At 36.9% G+C, this 20864-nt stretch overlaps 1 protein-coding gene across 1 annotated transcript in view; it reads right to left on the bottom strand.

The window, feature by feature from the left end:
* The window catches only part of LOC308688530 (receptor tyrosine-protein kinase erbB-4-like), a 163237-nt gene that overhangs the window by 51119 nt on the left and 91254 nt on the right, over nt 1–20864 (bottom strand). The window contains exon 3 of the mRNA XM_081361656.1: nt 10379–10565. Within this exon, the coding sequence (XP_081217782.1) occupies nt 10379–10565 (187 nt within the window). The remainder of the gene's footprint in view (nt 1–10378; nt 10566–20864) is intronic.

The raw sequence follows: 20864 nt of genomic DNA, 5'->3' as shown, positions 1-20864 counted from the left end.
ACTAAACCATAAAATAAATATTAAAATAATTATTCATTCACAATAACCTAAACAAAAAAAAAAAACCTTCAAAACAATTATATGATGGGAGATAAAATCATCATCAGTATGATCATTGTTGTCTAATTTAGATATAAAATATAATATTTCAAACATACCTGAACTTTTTTGCCAGTCCAGAGCTGTCTGTATAACCAACATGTAAAATACGGAAATAGATTTTATTGTAAGGAATATAGTTTCTGGTTCTTACTCTGAAAGCAACAAGTCTGAAGGAGACTTTTTCCAGGAGGCCCTTTTCATGAAGCCTAGTTCACACGACAGCAATTGTATTGACTGAATAATAAAAATTATATTCTGTCATACTTTGATAAGGAATACATTTTCATGCTGTTAGAAATGAATGTAGGGAAAGCATTTGAACTACAACATTTCATGAACAAGAACAATTATTAACGCATGAATCAAAATCAGTTAGAACGACAACGACTTCTGACACCATTTTCCAAAAAACAAACAGTGCAATCACACAGTACCATTAACTTCTCCTGCCCAAACTTCTCACAGGAGACAAATGACACTCCAATAACAAACAATAAACATTCTCAACTTCGCACAGCATGTGCTCACGCAGCGATTACAACTCTCATTGAAAATGAAGAACTTCTGTTCGCTTTGTCGCTGTCAGTGTGAACGGCCCTTAATATCCTCTACTGAGGCTTCAGATCATGATCCACGGCCCTCCGTCACACACACCCTCCACCCGTCCACATTAACGAAGCGTCTCATTATTCAGACACACAAGGAGGGGAGTTTGGCTTGTGGAGATAGCAGAGCGTCCCAGAAATCACACCTAACAGCAGGGTCTCAGGAGGGCAGGCTGGCAGGGTTGGTGCAGCCATGAGACGGAGGGTAAGAACACAACCAAAACAGAACTTGACAAGGCAACTTATTTTGTTACCTTGTCTTTATTTTCTAGTAAACTTAAATATAGCACAACGGACACTGGTGTAGTAAGACATTATGGAACCTGAAGAAATGCCTAAAACCTGTTGAATGATGAGTAATACAACATGGGGCATGTGGAGCATTGGGCTAGAAATGCCAATGGCATGGGTTAAAGGAACACTCCACTTTTTTTGGAAATAGGCTCATTTTCCAACACCCCTAGAGTTAAACAGTTAAACATTTTCGAATCCATTCAGCCAATCTCCGGGTCTGGCGGTAGCACTTTTAGCATAGCTTAGCATAGATCATTGAATCTGATCAGACCGTTAGCACTTTGCTGCCGTACCATGGGTGCAGCAGGCTTAATGATATTACGCAGCCTGAAAATACCTAGCTGGGGACTATTTTCAGGCGCTGCGTAATATCATTACGCCTGCTGCACCTATGGTACGGCAGCAAAGTTCCTTGATTATTACGCAGGAATGAGAGTATAGTTCCTAGCCATATCGGCCTAGAAAATCGCAACTTTTGATTTTCCGTCGGTCTTAGTACACGATGTAACTACAGAAGAGTCAAGTTTTAAATAGGAAAAATATCGAAACTCTTTGGTCATTTTTTTTAGAGAGATGACAACGGTCTAATCAGATTCAATGATCTATGCTAAGCTATGCTAAAAGTGCTACCGCCAGACCCGGAGATCGGCAGAATGGATTCAAAAATGGTAAAACTCAACTGTTTAACTCTGGGGGAGTTGGAAAATGAGCCTATTTAAAAAAAAAAGTGGAGTGTTCCTTTAATTTCCTGGGAAATGCATGAGCTGCTAAACAAATGTATACCTACAATGCAATTTAAGTTTATCTTTTGGATCAAATCAGCTGCCAAATGCATAAATGTAAATGTAATTCAATCATTGTGCAGCTTTTCCTGCTACACCCTGTTTAAAGTATGCCCAGTTCAACTCGGGAACTTGGGTATCAAAATATCCCTGAGTTTCCCAGTGGTAAATACGACTTGAGAGGGCGTTCATTCTTGTCCAATTTCTAACTAGGAAACTCGTATTTACGATAATTCCGATTGGACGTTAAGGCGGCAAGAGTGCACACGCAGCGCAAACAGACTATATACACTCAATTCTATTTTAGCTCTTTTGACAGATACTTTGCTTTGCAGATACAGAAAAGCAATGGAGCAAAACAACGTCAGAGACCTTTTAACTTTTAAGTTTTCAAATATTTTCAGTTCGTTTTGAAACTAGAGGCAAAGATTTGATTAAGACGGACCTAGGTAATTAATAACGCTGTGCTCAGTATATCTTGTTTTCCAGTAAAAAAACTAAACATCTTTAAAACCAGAACAATTCACATGAGAAATGAAATTGCATAAGATAAGTGCATTTTGTTCCATTCGCAGTTTATTTTACCCATTTTAAGCATAAACCTCATTAAATCCATTATTGTTTTATTTTCTAGCAGTTTTGCAGTGTAAGCGATAAAAATCATTATTTAGAGCACATTCTTGATTTCCATTTTTTTTCTGTAGGCCTATCCATGCTTTCAAACTGCTGATTTTGCACAGTTTTTTTTTTCTACCATGAAGAAATGTCAATGCAAAATAGGCTGATACATTAGAAACATCCACATTATACACAAATGTCACATCGTGGCACATGGAGTTCTTTTTTTATATTACACTTTTCCATTGAGGCTACGGCGTGCTTAAAACATCTGCAGATATGTTTTTTATATTTATTTTGTTATTATTTTGTGAATATTTACTAGCATTTTTTTAAAGTAAATAAATGACCCCTCCCTCAAACTTTCACTTTGCTGATAACTTTGGTTATCTGCTTCAAGATTCGCTGACATTAGCTCAGTTTCATGGGGGGATGTTTTTAAAAAGTAAAGCTGTGTTTGAAGCTCTGAGATTCTGTGTAGTTTAAACATTTTGCTGCATAATGATGATACTGGATCCATTATTAATGGAGCTGTTCCTCTCTCAGCCTTTTGAGCAACAGACCAGTGAGATGGTATTAGCTCTGCTCTCTTCATTTCATTTTAGCCTTTTCACACATAAGTTCTAAATTCCCAAAATAGCTCGGTCAGCATGAGTTGGTTTTTATTTTAACATTACATATAATAAATCATTTCTAATAAATAATGCAATATTCCATTAAAAATGCATTAAAGAGGTCAAAAACAATGCCATTATATCTTTAACATACGTGGCCAGAATGGAGGAATCTGTAAATAACAGCCTTTTTCACATTACAAGATGATTTACCTTTAGATTCAAACCAATGTCTGACTGGGTATCTATTTTGTGGCCAATTTAGCCATTGTCACAATTCTAGTCTGGCTTACCTAGCTCTATCCCTCCAAAGGCATTTGTAGTAAAATGTTCCCTGTAGTGCCAAATATCTGTCAATGTCCAAATTTCTAATAGCAACACATCACATTCTTATTGATTCAGGAGCTGCCAGGAATGTCATAGACTGAGAGTATATTAAAATATTGAAAATTTACCACAACCCCTGCCAACCTCCAGTGCATGTCAAGACGTTAGATGACAAACCGCCAAGATGTTACTGGGCAAGCCTTAGCTGACTTGCAAATTGTAAAATTCAGATAAGATTTTTTAAATTCATGTTTGCCTGTTCTGGGTGCCTGAATAGTCTGAAGGACCTTAAAAGCAAGATGTTTGTAATACTTCATGTGTATATGTTTTTAGGAACAGTCAATACCGTCCATAGAATTTGGTCTTGTGCCTCTGATCTGCTATCAGTGTTACGCCTCTAAATCAATATTAAAATATTTTCTCTGTGATGACAAAAACAGATATCTGTGTACATGTCAGCATTGTCTAATATGTGTGGAAAGGTTGTTTTTATATAAAGAATATTATCCCTCAAAAGCAATCATTATGAAGCACTGGAAATACACAATGACAACACAATCCAGACAAAAGAAAAACACTAACATTACTGTGGGGTAAATAAGACTAGAATGACCTCCACCGTGAACTGAGGGGTATATGAGCAGCCAGCATTACCAGGTGGAAGGATGAAACCTGAAAACATGAGGGCTCAACAATCAATGAGGCAGCAAATATGTACTGTAGGCATACACAGCAATGAATACATGAAAGTAAAACAAATAACCTGGTGGATGATAAAAATCACACAGACCTACAATGAAGGAGCCATTGAGAGCCAAAATACATTGCGGAGCAAATAGGACACTGACAACACGCCGACAGACAAGACAAAGTGCTTTAGGTATGAAACAAAGTCTCAGCTTTCAAATGTTGTCATTTTTTTAAGAAATTCAAATAATATCGCTTTGTGGCTCTTTAATGTGCCGTGGCAGATCACTGTAGCACCTTAGTTCAAGCGGCACGTGAACCAATCATCTCTTCCTACTAGTTATAGCACAACAAATTTCAATGAACATCAGAAGGTATGTTGTTTCAACCACGGAAAGACGTCAATATACACCATTTTCAAGTCCACCGAAGTTAAAGGGGTCCTATTATGCTTTTTTACTTTTTCAACTTTAGTTAGTCTAGTTTGAGCATAAAAAAGATACAAAGCTCTTTTACAAAGCTCAGAGTCCACTCCAAAGGGAGATATTTTATTAATTTATTATACTTTTCCTGAAGATTATAACCTCAACGTTTGTCTGTGTGCTGCCCATTTTACAGAGAACAGCAGACAGACAGAGTGCAATGCAGGTTATATGCACAAAAGATTCTCCTGAAAGACATAACCATTCCCATTTTGTCGGGACAATCTGTTGTTTATGGATCACAACTTGTAAGTATGTCTTATTATCTGTTGCGTTTTCTACTAACAGTTCCAATAATAAGCTTTATGTAGTTGCTATGATAGCTATGATGTAATGTAAATGAAGGGCAAAGCTTTGCCTCTGCTAGGATGTTAATATGATTAAATGGTGGATAGCATTGTATCTATAAGAAAATTACAACAACAAAAAAACATACCACTCTGAAACGTCCTGTGAAATCTGTGTTTGAAATCCGTTCAGCATGATCCTCTTGTTTGTTAACATTGTCAGGGTCTGAATCGGGCTCGAAATGGTTTGAAATGGATGACATTGTTAATATTTACATCTGAGTAGAGCTTACGGTTATGAAGGGACGTGACATTTCCTGAACACGCATTTAGCACTGCCAATCACAACACATTGGGCCAGCTAACCAATCACTGCACATTTCGTATTTCGGAAGGAGGGGATTCATCGAAAACGCGTTAAACCAGACTAGGTAGTGAAAAATCAAGCATGAAAACATTCTAGTACACCCCAAAAACAAAATCGAGACTTTGTAAAAGGGCATAATAGGACCCCTTTAATCTACTAACTCTCCTAATCTGGTTGGACAAAATGGTGGATTCGGTGTTATGATTGGTCAGTTTGCCTGTCAACCAAACTTCCGGCCAAGGAAGCCTGAAACGAGTCGTCATGTAATTCCAGTCTTCCTGCTCAAACCTATGTAGGTTTCTAACACATTTGCATAATGCAACCCTATGGTCTTCATTAGCTGCCTGTGAACAACATCTACTTTTACCCGCCTTCAAACACTGTAGTTGTAGCTGAGGCCTGGAGGAGTTTGATTCAAGTTGACGACCTGTCAAGAAGATGCTGTTTTCAGTGCTGCGAAAGCAAACCCACTTTGCATGCACTTCCAAAGGATAAGGACTTGAGTTCAAATTAATATGGTAAAACCAATGCCATCATTACTATTCATATCTGTGTTAAAGAGTGCTGAGGAAGCCTTCAGAGCAGAAATTCAGTTATGGTAATGGGTGTTTTGTTTCCGACATGCGCTATCTGACCATTCACCATCTGATATCCATATCATGGATACTAACAATTATCGAACCTCAGATAATATTGTTTAATTAAGAAATACAGGATAAAAAAAGACCATTACTATCTACATTCTGCTGTTAAGAAATAAGGATTTTATCATTCAGGCTGGATAAGTTGATCTGATATGAACTCTAATCTGTATGCATTAAAAGTTCTGGCCTAATTGCTTTTTATGATGCATACTGAGACCTTCTGGAATGAGAGGAGTGTGTGGTCAGAGCTTTACATTCACCAGTCTGCAAATACTGGCATGGAGGAATAGAATACTTCCTCTTCATTATTGTTTTATGGGGTAAATGTCATAAATTATGACACAGAATAAATATTACTTGACTTCATTCCACAGCCAAATTATTCTGAATAGTGACCGCTGACCTTGAACACACTGTCTAGATGACCATATCTCCGGGAAACCAGTTACCTAGTTGTGCACTGTTTCTCTGACCTCTCTTTCTTCTGACATAATACAAATATTTCAATTCAAATGTCCATGTATTTATTTGGTAAACAACCATGTGTTAAAGGGACATGTCACCCCAAAGCAAAATCTTGCATAAAGGTCTTCTATCACCTTTTTTTTCTTTTTTTTTTTATATATATATCTTCTTTTGTGTTCTAGAGAAAGAAAGTCATACAGGTTTGGAATGACATGTAATTTAAGCAAAATATTGAAAAAATAAAAACTAGAATTGTATATACATGTCGTGTATATAATTGTAAAATAATAATCTAGATATTTTAATTCTAGATAATTATAATCTAGATCATTAATATCAGATCATTAAGAACTGGAAGAGAGAGCTACTCTCTGAGAGAACAAAGGAAATTAACATTTGAACTCACCATTTGAGATGCAAAGTCTCACCTCAGAATACATCTCTCCCCCTCTTCCCCACTCCCCCTCTCTCATGCTGAGACCACATGAAAATTACCCCAAAATACATATGGTTTGATGTGAATAATTATCATCGAGTATTATACATGTTTGGTATCATTTGAAATGTCTCAGTGCGACTGGTACAAATGTCTCATTTCCAAATAAGTAAAACAAAAGGTAATAAGGTTTTTAAGAGTTTAGAGATAGCTGGCACACAAAGGAAGGTGGTCTCTAGAAAAATGGTCTCCTACCCCCCAAATTCCCATTGTTAGCAGATGTTTCCATGTCAAAATAAGTTTCTGTCTGCTGAGACTCTCAGCTTCATGAATTTATAAATGTTGGGTTCGCATCTCTTCTCTTTATTCCAGAGCATTTGATGTTTTGTATCGATTATCTTTGAACTGATTATGAAATTGGCATGATACATTTACCTGACATAATGAATTGTTACAATTGATTATTCTAACTGACTTTGACATTATTTTCATTAAGTTAAAAAGAATAGTCAAACATTAGATTTAATGATGCACGGATATCATTTAAAACCTTTTCATTTATGGAGTCAGATGAAATAACGAGATAATACATATTCAAATGTATTGCATTTAATCAAAAATTACTTTGCCTCGAGAAAAAGACACTTTTTGAAAAAGACCTTCCGCGCTGGTCGGATGCCGGCTTTGGGCCGATCGAGTGCGAGTTTACACTAGATTTAAAGATTCAATGATTTAAAATCTAATTTATAATCATTATTGAAAACATCTGCACCCTTAAGGTTTGCTTGAATGATTTATTTTGATAGTGAAAGAAAAAGTTATATTTGTGCTGAAGTGACCACATACAGTGCGTGCAATATTATTAGGCACGTTGATTTTCTGATCATATTTTATTCCCAGGAACGTTTTGCCAATTCCAAACCATATTAATCTTAATAACTACTATTAATTTTGTATTTAATCATTTATAAGTGATATATAATTGTTCATGAAGGCTGGAAATGAAAAACGCCTTTTCATTTATTTTTTAGAATTATTAGGCATGTTTTCTTTTACAGAATAAATAAGTCAAAAAAGAGATTTAACTAAGACTGAAAAGTCAAAAATGATTAAATCCCCATGAGACAGACAGATTGAGAGTGACTCTTGAAGGACCAGCACCACATCCTCTTGTACCACTGTTTGAAGAATTCATCTTCCAGAATCTGAAAGTAAGTTTTGGGCGTTCATTTTTATTCCATCTCTGAAAAACGGACTTCAGGGTAGGAGATGGACTAAAAATAAACTCCCAAAACATATTAAAACGTATTCTGGAAGATGAATTCTTCAAATAGTGGTACAAGAGGATGTGGTGCTGGTCCTTCAAGAGTCACTCTCAATCTGTCTGTCTATAAAGCCTAAAAAAATGTCTTCATGTGTTCCTTCTTCTCCACCTGTTTTTGTCTGACCCTGCTGACCCTGCTGTCCAATGGTCATGCCTTAAATGCAATCTCTAGTATTGCATTCTTCTCATGGAGATTTAAATTTTTTTTAATTTTAAGTCTGAGTTAAATCTTTTTTTGGCTTATTTTATCTGTAAAAGAAAACGTGCCTAATAATTATGCACCTGAATATAAGGCATTTTTCATTTCCAGCCTTCATGAACAATTATATCACTTACACTTATAAATGATTAAATACAAAATTAATAGTAGTTATTACGATTAATGTGGTTTGGAATTGGTAAAATGTGCCTGAAAAAAAAAAATGATTACAAAATCAACGTGCCTAATAATTCTGCACGCACTGTAGAATGAAAGCTACTTGCCATTATTAAAGGATAGTAAGAACAGGGAAGAGACGATGACAACAACAACTATATTTTATATCAAAGGATCCATTAAGCATCAGTGTCCAGTGTCTCAACAAAGATGCATGCTTTCATCTCTTTACCAGGAACAATGCAGGATTGGAGTAATGGAATAATTCTAAGAAAAAAATTAATTAGAAGTTAGGTGCAACTATGTATTGTACACAGGGAATTACAGACCTAAACATAGTGAATCTCATTCAGTAATAATTAAGATCAAGAAAAACTTCGCTTTTTATAACTTTACGAGTCATTCAGGAACATTAAATTATGTTTTATATACAGTTTCAGTAATTTATGTAAGAACAAATGAAAAATCGAAGTTTTATGGCATTTCTATCTGAATTACATTATATTTAATGTTTGTTAATGTTACTAACAAGTTGATGTCATTGTTGGCAGATCATAAAAATTACTCCCAGCCCAGTAATAAATCCAACTTTAACAAAGTAACTAAACCTCAAATGTATAGAGTCTATAAACAAATTATTATGACTGGGCAGTAGTTGTTTCTGGTGGGCATACTGATGGCTTTCTTTCCATTTTCTTTCATCCTTAACCCCTTTGGGTCAACAAAAGGGCCTTGGACATGGGAAAACATACTTAGAACACTGGTTTGTGTGTGTGTGTGTGTGTGTGTGTGTGTGTGTGTGTGTGTAGGGGAGGGAGTTAAAATATTTTTTTGCCTACAGCAACGTTCTGACACACAGCAGCTATAGGCAGCTTAACCATCAAACCAAGCACGTCCTGTCAAAGAGTTGTGTAGCCTCTTCTCCAAAATATGTTTCTGTTAACTCAAGTAAAACCTTGAAGTTCCACTGTAAAATATGACAAACAACCTTATTTGTTAATTAATGTAGATTTCATTCCAGAGATAATTACAGCTCATGTGATTAAATTGGCATGATTCAGTCAAGAGGGGAGACCAGCAGCAACAAAGTTCTTTCTACCAAAGAAAAATGAGTGTAATCATGATTTAATGCACCCGTGGAACAGTCCTTCAAGGGATAATTCACCAAAAATGAAAATTCTGTCATAATTTACTCAATGGGACCCATCTGGTTACCCATATTCTTCAAAATATCTTCTAAAGGGAACACTTTAAGGTGCCTAATGCACATTAATTATCTAAATTAAAACATTACATCATTAGCTGATCAATATATTTTAGTAAAAAAGGTGAAAAAAGGTAGCCTGGATGCCAGCCAGTCACAACATTTGAGGTCGGGAAGTTCGGTCTGGACTTGATCCGTTGTGGAGCAACAACGCTCGAACCAGAGCTGTTCGGACCAATCAAATTGTCAGGGCGGGCTTTATACGATGATGGACAGATGATCAACAGTAACGTAATCATCCACATCACCAAAGAGCGCTTGGGTTGAATTCGTTTACAACAAAGATGACTGCCGCTGCAGAATTGAGATGTGTAGATTCCACCACCGTGTCTGTTATAGAACATATCGACAGCGCATTCATTTTAAAAGAGGAACAGAGAACCGCGATCAAGGCATTTGTCAATTGGAAAGATGAATGAAGAACATACGTCACTACTCCGTTGCTCTGATTGGTTTTAGGTCTATCCAATTGAGTGCAGAGGCATTTTCTTTCCTGGTTCGGTTGAAACGCGTCCCTTAATCACAGCCCAATGGAGCAGTATCAGACTCATATTCTGACTAGAATCTGAGTATGACGACGTCAGGCTAGAAAAAAGGATGATCCATCCTTTTATAAATCTGCCGTGGACCCATATGCTCTTTCACGTGTATTTCTTAAAGCTATCTACTGCACTGCGACGAAGCCCATAGACAAACAGATATACCTGTCAGGTTCTTGAGGCCGAGTTGTCTAAGGCCAAAGTAGCCATCTCGTCTGTAGTTGAGAAAGATGGCCAGAGCGTAGCGTCCTTCATACAGTTTAGTGCCACGGATGATCCGCAGGTTCTCCAGAGGAAGATAGTCAAACTGGTTCAGAGCCACCAAAACGTAACCCGTCACCTCCCGGATAGACTGCAGAGACACAGATACAAATATTTTCTGTTAGACACGATTAACAATTTAAGCAAAACATGAAATTCTAATTATCCGATTTGTGAAATGTAGCTAAATGTGTGCTTGTGAGATCTTTTGAATTTATTCATATCTATCTCACGGAACATAATTTTGTATCTTCTTAGGCAGAGATTTGTCCTCTACTTTCGGTTCCACAAAGACTCAATGCCCTCGGTCATCACGGCGACTGAGCATCACCAAAAGACCCCCAACGAGACAGCCTTGATATAATTTGAAGAGATAATGGCCCAAGAGAGAGCTGGACCCTCCCTCTCCACACCCACATCAATCATGTTGACATCCAATCACTGTTTCACACTGCGTATCATTAACAGGCACAGAGGACAGGTCTATTTCATGCAGAAGAAGTGAATGTGATATAGCCGTTCTGATCGGACACACACATACTGCTGGTGTAGTCACGGAAATCCATCTGAAGAGCTGACCAAGCACACGGTGACAGCTGTCACCTGCCAGTCACACGCACTGGAAGGCCACTGAGATCATTTTTATACTGCTGTCTTAAATGCCGGATTCTGATTGCCCAGTCACAGCAATTAATAAAATGCCTGCTTAGCATTTACCATTAAAGGAATAGTCCACCCAAAAATGACTCACCCGCATGTCATTCCAAACTTGTATGATTTTCTTTCTTCTGTGGAACATAAAATAAATATTTTAAAGAATGTTGGTAACCAAACCGTTTCAGTTCTCCTGTGACTTCCATTGTATTTTCAGTCTATACAATGGAAGTCAATTGGAACCGAAACTGTTTGGTTACCAACATTCCCCAAATGATCTTCTTTCTATTTCATGGTATCCTTTTTTTTGTTTTTTTTGGACATACAGCAAGGTATTACCATTGGTAATTGGTAATACACATGGAAATTTGCATTGGATGTAATCATTCTACTGTGATAATAATGTAGTAGTTTCTGTCTTTGTATTACTGTCTTTATAAATCAGTCAAGTTTTAGGATAATTATTATGGAGGAGTCCGTTCAATTCAAGCCATCTGTGTTTCAAGCAATAGTTAGTAGATGAAGTATTCTTAAATCAAGCATATCTCCTAGTGTGGGCAGAAAGATTCTCATTGTCCTCACGTGACACGAGAGACAGTGAACAAAGGATGAATTCTGTAATCAGTAATTAGCTTGATTATACCTTTCATACAGGCTGACTGATGAAGAACAAATAACACATCAAAGCCCCACACTACAGAAAAAAAAGAGAAAAACTTGTGCCCAGAAATTTTGCACCAATGCTTTCTCTTTTATACTATTTTCACCATTTTGACTTTGTACATTTTCTAATAAGTTCAAACACACATTACATGTTCAGTAACATCCAGTGTCACTAAAGAAAATACACACCAACACAACACATTTATAAATATTATTAGATAGAAATTTAGATCCAGATATTCAAATTGCATTATGCAAATAAATATATAAATACCTAGTTCTGGCCTGAAACTCTAGATGGTGCAGGCTGAGAGGTCTTTAACTCATTTGGTAGCGATCACCTTATCATCTACATAGCGCAGCTGATTGGTTGTTGTTGCATCAGCGGAAAATGAACTGCGGCTCAACATTCAAACAAAAAAGTGTTGCTGTTATCAGTCTGTAGCACGCTTTCAGAAACCATCCACCTTCCCCAGCTCCACCTGTATATACAGACCCTTTCCAAAAAATTTGAATATCATGGAAAAGTTTATTTATTTCCATAATTCCATTCAAATGTTAAACTTCCATAGATTATAGATAGATAGATTATAGATTCAGGGCCCACAACTTAAATGATTTCAAGTATTTAGTTGTTTATTTGTACATAATGTGGGCTTCCAGCTCATAAAACCCACGAAAACAGGATTTCAAAAATTAGAATATTACATGAAATCACACAACCAGGTTTTGGTTCTTTTGGCAGTGTGGGCAGGTGCAAATCCTGCTGGAAAATGAAGGAAGCATGAAGTGCTCTGAAAATGTCCTGGTAGACGGCTACGTTGACTCTGGATTTAATAAAGCACAGTGGACCAAAGTCCTCATTTCTGATGAGAGCAAATTTTGCATCTAATTTGGAAACCAAGGTCCCAGAGTCTGGAGGAAGAATGGAGAGGCACACAATCCAAGATGCTTGAAGTCCAGTGTGAAGTTTCCACAGTCTGTGTTGGTTTGGGGAGCCATGTCATCGGCTGGTGTTGGTCCATTGTGCTGTCCACTCAACGCAGCCGTCTACCAGGACATTTTCAGAGCACTTCATGCTTCCTTCAGCAGACAAGCTTTATGGAGATGCTTCCTTCATTTTCCAGCAGGATTTGCACAGGCCCACACTGCCAAAAGAACCAAAACCTGGTTCAATGACCATGGTATTACTGTGTAATTACTGTGTGATTTCATGTAATATTCAAATTTTTTGAAATCCTGTTTTCGTGGGTTTTATGAGCTGGAAGCCCACATTATGTACAAATAAACAACTAAATACTTGAAATCGTTTAAAGGAGAACTCCGGTCAATTTTGACATTGAGCAATTTTTTTTTGTAAATTTGGAGTGCTGTCAATACAGAGAACAACGACAAAAATCAGTGTTGCCTACACCGTGTTATCCTCTTTTTAAAATTTGCACCCTGTTGACTTCAATGGGGCAAGTACTAAACCTGCTTTTAGCCTCTTAACATCCTTGATGTGTCATTACAAGTGCACAGCTAATGTGAGTGATTCCTTCAGAGTGATCACGGGTGAATCTGACTGCAGTAGATGTGAAAGATATGTATAAAAATGATGTTATTTCAGCCAGCGCACATACCTGTATTTTCTTCCTGTTTTCGGTCGAAGTCCATAGTAATCGATTGCCGAGTTCACGCGCGTGATCATAGGTAACTAAACCTATGCGTGTGAACTTGACAATCTTGACAGCACTCCAAATTTACAAAAAAATGAGCTCGATGTTAAAATTGACCGGAGTTCTCCTTTAAGTTGTGGGCCCTGAATCTATAATCTATGGAAGTTTAACGTTTTGAATGGAATTATGGAAATAAATAAACTTTTCCATGATATTCAAATTTTTTGGAAAGGGTCTGTATAGGGGTGTAACGATACATGTATTCGTATTGAACCGTTCGGTACGAGGCTTTCGGTTTGGTTTTCGGTACGCATTTTCAAACCGAACGGTACGTTGGACCATTTTTCCTGCCGACCAAAATTTCGTTATTTCAAATGTAGGCGGGTCGCACGTGGCAAGCGCGCTCATATAGAGACGCCGGCGTGACCACAACATTGCCCAACATTAATGTCAAACGTAATGCAAGCGGAACGAAACTGCTCGTTATTGTGTGGTTGAAGGACCATTTATCAGTTTGGACCAAAGCAGTGCGAGCCGATCGTGATCAAGCGACATGGTTACTACACAGCGCTAATAAGAGATCCAGTAAAGAAAGCATTTGAATTCGCCACAGAAGTAATAACATCGCTGCGAGATCTAGTGAGAAACATTCACATTTCTACGTTATTAATGGATTAACATTACGTCGATTTTATTTTGACATTATGAATAGAATTGCTGCCCTCAAATGTTAATCTAAACTAAAATAAACCTTTGTTTTTAACTACTACAATATTAAATTTCATTTTTTCCAAGGAGCTGTTTTGTTTTATATGCTCCTACGAAGAGTCTATTATAGCTCCATCATTGCTCAAAGTAAAAAAATATCATACTTTATGATGTTAGTTTTAATTAAAAACAAAAGAATAAAAAAAATTAAATCAAGGAAATTTCTCTGGCAGTTCTTTCTTTTTGCTGTATCGAACCGTACTGAACCGAACTGAACCGTGACACAAGTGTATCGTATCGAACCGAACCGTGAATTTTGTGAACCGTCACACCCCTAGTCTGTATCTGCTACAGGGGTTAATTCATGAATGTTACATGAGTAACCCAACACTAATGTTCACCTTTATACCTAGAAATGTAATATTGAAAGCCTGGGGTTTTGTAACACCATTTTAACATACATTACACACTCCTCTTGGCCCAAGCTCCGATCACACACTGCAAAGACACAGTAGAAAAAAACTCAGATATGTGTATCTCAAATAGCAGTAATGTACCAAACGCAATCCCAGAAATCAAACACAGCCAAGTTTCAAATGCTCACTCATTATCTTTATTTTTCTTGCAGGCATCATTAGATTGTAAAACAAACTATCCCCCTCCCCTTGAGCTCTGGAACCATACGATTCTAGTTTCTGTAGTATTATTTTGGAAAATGCTAAAAATGACACTCTTATAAGTAAATCTCACACAACAACCAAACATCTCTGCAGTTTGAATTTTAGTCATGGATTCCTGCACTAATAGTGTGCAAAAGAAAAAGAAAAAATAGAGCAAACACAGTATTCTACAACACTTACTGGAGGTGAGCCAGCAATGTTGACTCGTTATCATCACTGCTGAGCGAATGTGGTAAAGATAAAGCTGAGCGGGCAGCAATCACTCGTTTTGAATTCCAGCCCAAGAGCAAACAATATAAATGTCAATGTTAAATGCAATCTATTTGTTCCACTTTAGCAGCAGGTGACATAACACATGTGCTTGATCAAAACCATCTGTGACAGGGTAGATATTAAAAATCCATGGAGAGAAACAATTCAGTTGAACGTCTGAATATCACCAACATAGGAGGCTTCAACCAAACCCTTGTTATAGGACTTTGTCAGAGGATTCGTGAGTGTTAATCATTATGACCATGTAGATTTTAGACAATCTCCATTTAAGAAAGGAGGTGCTTCAATCTTTTAGGCTGGATTAACATATTATGTTAAATTGATGCAAACAAGGCCAAGAACATCCCACCTTAAAGTGGCTTTTATAGTCTTTTATTGGGATCGAAAGCAGTGAAGCTCAAAGTTTACTTCGTTTTGTACACGTATGCTAGGGTATACGTACAGTAAAGGTTTGCCTGGACATCTTAGAGTACTAGAACGCTGTCAACTCGGGTGTGACGTCATTCCCAGCCATGACATCCCTACTTCGAGGTAAATGGAATGAAGCATTAGTTTGTCCACAAAGTGGCAACACTGGCTCTGGCCGTTGTTTCACGGTCCGAAAATAACCGGAGGAGGCAGAACAATATACGCCTAAATTGACGAGTGTTTATGTGAGGGGATTAAAAGATACCCTCAACTCTAGTTTAAATGAGTACAAAGACATTTATATTGCTCATAACATTTGGAAAGAAAAAGCACAGACACTGGACAAGGATTAATATTTTTAGTGTGCATGTGTTAAAAGCCTGTGTTCAAATGTATACTTTGAAAGGCTGTATGTTTGAATGTGGGCATACGTTAACGTACGAATTAAAGGGGACCTATTATGCAAATATTTTCCATGGTGTTTGAATAGAAATGTGTCGGCAGTGTGTGTACACAACCACCCTATAATGGTAAAAATCCACCCACTCCTTTTTTTAATCCCCATAAATCATAAGTAGTGTCACAGAATAAGCTGTTTATTCTTAATAAGGCTACTAAAATTATTCAATCAAGAGATTTTCTGTTTTACTTTTGTTGTTTGATTCATTTTAACGGCATATTTAGCAGTAGGTACTGTATATTACGCTGCTTTCACTTTAATACACAGATCTAAAATACACATGATTTCTGCTGTTTACGTTCACATAAATAACTGACTGGGTTTATGTGAAATTTGTGTGTTTTGACATAACCTTGTGTATTTGACAGTTTAAGCGCAATAAGAGTGAAAGAGAACTTAGTTTAATACTCGCAGGACATGTCACCTGCAGCCAGCTCTCTGTGTGCTCAGGCTTTAGATGTGTGCGCTCAGAAAACCATATATCAGAAGTTTAGACAGATATGGCCTTAAAACGCATGCAGATACCGGTAATAAACTTTCATGATGATGAAGACCTGCAATGTCATGTGAGCATGACTGCAATAGAAATATTAAAAACCAAACAGATATTTTAGTTTTTGGCAGAGTATCCGAGGCATGAGCTGTAAAGGCTCCGCCCTCTTCGTGATAGGGGGCGGGGAGCAGCAGCTCATTTGCATTTAAAGATACATGCACGAAAACAGCGGGTTTTTCCTTCCACTCAAATAATGGGCATTTACAACATGGTATAATAAAGGAGCATAATAGGTCTCCTTTAAAATAAAATAAAAAGTATACTTTGGGCTTTAAACCGGCATTTGTTTAAAGTTGGAACACAATGGAAATTTACTCTATTTTCTAAATTCATCTTGAAGATATTATTGTGAACAATTCATCCATGTATGTTTCTTTTTCTTTTCTTTTTTTTACCTCATAATTCATCAAAATGTCATACATTTTCTCTTCTCAGTGTCTTCTCACTGGTGATCCAATGCTCGACTTCTCAAATTACTTAGCCTGCTTAAACCCCGCCCCTTTTTACAATCAACTACATGTCCGCATTCAGATCTACCTGCAACCAATCAACAACCGTTGGATTAAACTAATGTCTCCGACCTACTTTTTTTCATTTCTAATAATCCATTTCATTTGAATTTAAATCACAATATGGAAGAAATGATCTCTTGCTAATTCCATTACATTACAATTTTAAAGTCTTTAAGATCACATCAAAGTCTCTTTTAAGCCAAAGTCTAATTTAAACCTTGACTCACATTAATATACTTCATGTTTGTGGACAAACACAAAAAAGCCTGAGGTTGCTTTAAACAATTATGAATGTACAATGGACGTGATTTAAACTGGTAGCTTAAACGGTCAGCATTTCCCCTTGTGATGCAAGGAAAGATGGAGCCTTATTCAGATAAATGGTGATCGTTCAATTATAATTCGCTTTTATAGCCATACCTTTTAATATAATGGCAATCATGGGAATTCTTGGTGCCTGTAATTGCTCTCAGGAAATTATTTCACCTCTGAGACCTTGCCACAGTGCTGTGTCGGATCTAATAAGAAACTGCGGAGGCTAGAATGGGAAACAACAGTGGCTTTCTAAAATAGGACAGAAGTTAATACTAACTGCTGATACGTGATCAGGTTTGCCCTTTACTTTCAGAAGGGTTAAGATTAAGTGCAACCGGGGTCAGAAACTGCATTATAATACCCTCTGAGCAGGAATAAAATCAAGGCCTTTATTTTATTTCCACATTAGCGTATGAAACTTATTAGGACTTCACATGGGATGTGTGCAAAACTGAACGATGTCTACTATCTAGATACCTACACTGCAATTCAAAAGTTTGGAGTTTTTTTAATGTTCTTGAAAGAAGTGCATTTATTTGATCAAAATACAGTAAAAACAGTCATATTGTTACAATTCATATTACTATTTTATATTTTCATATATTTTTTTTATGTCATTTTTCCCTGTGTTGGTAAAGCCTAATTTTCAGCATCATTATTCCAGCCTTCAGTGTCACATTATCCTTCAGAAATCATTCTAATATGCTGATTTGCTGCTAAAGAAACATGTCTTATTATCAATGTTGAGAACAGTTGTGCTGGTAAATATTTTTGTGGAAACCATGATACACACCACCCCCCACGCCCCCTCCCCCTCCCCCTCCCCCTCCACCCTCACTGTAACTTTTGATCACTTTAATGCATTTCTTAAAAAAAAAAACTGATACTTTTACCAGCTTAATTGCAAAATGATTTGCATTAATGATTCAAATGAGACAGAGAATCAACAAAGATACTGATTCTAGAAAACTCTGACATTAGAATAATGCTGAACCAAAAATGTGATAAAAAATAGACAGCACATAAAAATAGGTGAAGTAGGTCACTTTCTACTGAACTTTCTATTGACTCCATCTGATGTTGGATGAAAGTATCACAATGCATTGTGGGATTGCTTTAGCTGTGAAGAATATGCAATGCTGTCTATTTAAGTGACAAAAGCCAGCATATATTAAAAGGCTGCTTACTGTGTCAAGAACACACCTATCTAATTTTTTTTTTTTTTTTTTGGTATGTAGCCTATACATTAGGTTTATAACCAAGCAAATGTATAGCCACATCACCAAGCATGAACTCTAATAGTAGAGGACAAGCTGTTGGCTTGCAGTTGCCAGCAGCATCTCAAACATCAGCTCACCTTAGTCATCCTCACATCTGTTTACCCACTAATAAGAACACAACTCCACACCACTGCAGGGTGTTGGACACAGAACAATCCATCATGCAGTTCAGTTCATCGTGACCCTATCTATTTATAGATGGCCTTTGCATTATCACAAACTGAAGAGTTTAACAAGCCCTGGTATGTGCTCGAATATTTGCTGCAGGAGAAACATCCTTGAAATGATACAAATATTACAGTCTTGTGCTGACTGTGAAAGTGCTGTAGATAAAAAAAAAAATAATAAAAAAATAATAATAATAATTTACTAGGAAATCCTAGGCTGGATAGCAATAATGGTTTACCCAGCAGGCCTGTTTCTTGTCTGAACGTAACTTTTGAAGAATGAAATTGTTAGAAAAACAGTTTTTAATGCCAGTGAAACTGTGACTTATTAGCTCTGTTCCAAAACTTAGTGAGCTGCCTAGTTAGACAGCACAGGCACACTCCCAGTTCAAAGGCTGTTCCAAATGGGAGGCGACTTCTAAGATATAGCTTATGCACTTTGTTTTGACAAAGAAAGCAGCATCGTATCCTTCTCAGATAAGGGAATCCCTAAATGCACTGCGATGAACAGAGAAAATTCAAATACTGAGAAATGAAGATTTTAAATATACACTAGCCTCTGCAAAGTGCATTAAAATCATTGAATCGATTTATTTTAATTAATTATTGAGAGAGAGAGAGAGAGAGAGAGAGAGAGAGAGAGAGAGAGAGAGAGAGAGAGATATGCATCTGTTCAGCATCTGAATCGAGTATTCAGACTATGATATAAAATAAGTTATAAGAATAGCTTACAGTATAATAACAATATATAAGATCAAAAGAACAGCATTTATTTAAAATATAATTTAGTTTGTAACTTTGTAAAAGTCTTTACTGCAACTTTTGATCACCTTAATATACCTCTGTGCATAAAAGTATCATTTTATTAAGAAAAACATTATGTGTGTGCATATGTATTTTTATGCCCCTACAAGGGCATGCCCCAAAAATAACGTCAAACTCTATTAGAGTCAACTGTACAGTAAGTAGAGTCTCTTGTAGATTGGTATTTGAGTTGCTGCCTATGCAGAGGGTTCAAAAATCGGTCACGTATGAGGTTCCATCTCTGTTTGGATGCTGTCATAGTATACGCAGCAAGGCAGCTCATTAAATATTGGAGCAGAACCATTGTGTCACATAAACAGGGCCATGGGATACCAGTAAACTAGTGACTAAATCATGCTATGACAGTCAGAGTTCTGCAGAGATTAACACAAAAAATGTACACAGTATTAATGAAATCCATTAACAATAGAATGTGGGGCTTCCATACTGTAGCTTTTCTAGCTCAGTTGAGTCAGCCTGAGTTACTATAGTAAAGCAGATTCACAGTTCTGGTTCATAGTCTGGGATATAGGAGGAACTATTTGAACATCTATTCTATTTATGCACAATTATATATGGCTAGTTAGCATTATAAAAATACTATAAAAAAGCTTTTGCACTAAATAATCCTATCATGAGGTAAACAAACAATGCTAAACATCTAATATTAATTACCTGTGCATACAAACATACAAAATCAAGGAACATTTAATAATCAAAATATGAATACAAGTCAAACATGCTTAAACTGCTAATGCTGTAGCAATGAGTTAGTGAAGTGCAAGCCTTAACAAATGAGTCACTTGAAGCTCGCAGTGACACTCAGCCCTGCACTGAACCTGCCTAAACCTCTCACGAGTGAAAGAATGATAATGAGGCAGAGCTGTTAGCTCATCACAGTGATTAATACTTCCACTAACAGACCTACTCTCTGGACAGTATATCACTGAAAACCCTTCTTTCACATTTTATTCCAGTGTGAAAATGCAGGCTGTCTAAAACTGAAGAGCAGAAATCCAGGAGTCGAGTGGCTTTTTGTCTCCCTCAACATTACAGGCTCCGTTTAAATTCTCTTGTGAGTGTGCAAGTGACCCTTACACCGAGTCACACAGAAAGCTGAAGATAGGAAGGGATGCAGAAAACATAAATAGATGTTTTGAAAATTGATACCACATGAAAATGCATTCCTGCTTGGAGCCATAAACACCAAGTGAATGGGTTCGATTCCTAGGGAATGCATTAATTGGCCAAATGT

This window comes from Scardinius erythrophthalmus (assembly GCF_964197995.2).
Source record: "Scardinius erythrophthalmus genome assembly, chromosome: 3".
Lineage (NCBI taxonomy): Eukaryota > Metazoa > Chordata > Actinopteri > Cypriniformes > Leuciscidae > Scardinius > Scardinius erythrophthalmus.
The sequence above is the reverse complement of the archived record's forward strand: the minus strand, read 5'-3'. Positions and strand labels throughout refer to the sequence as shown.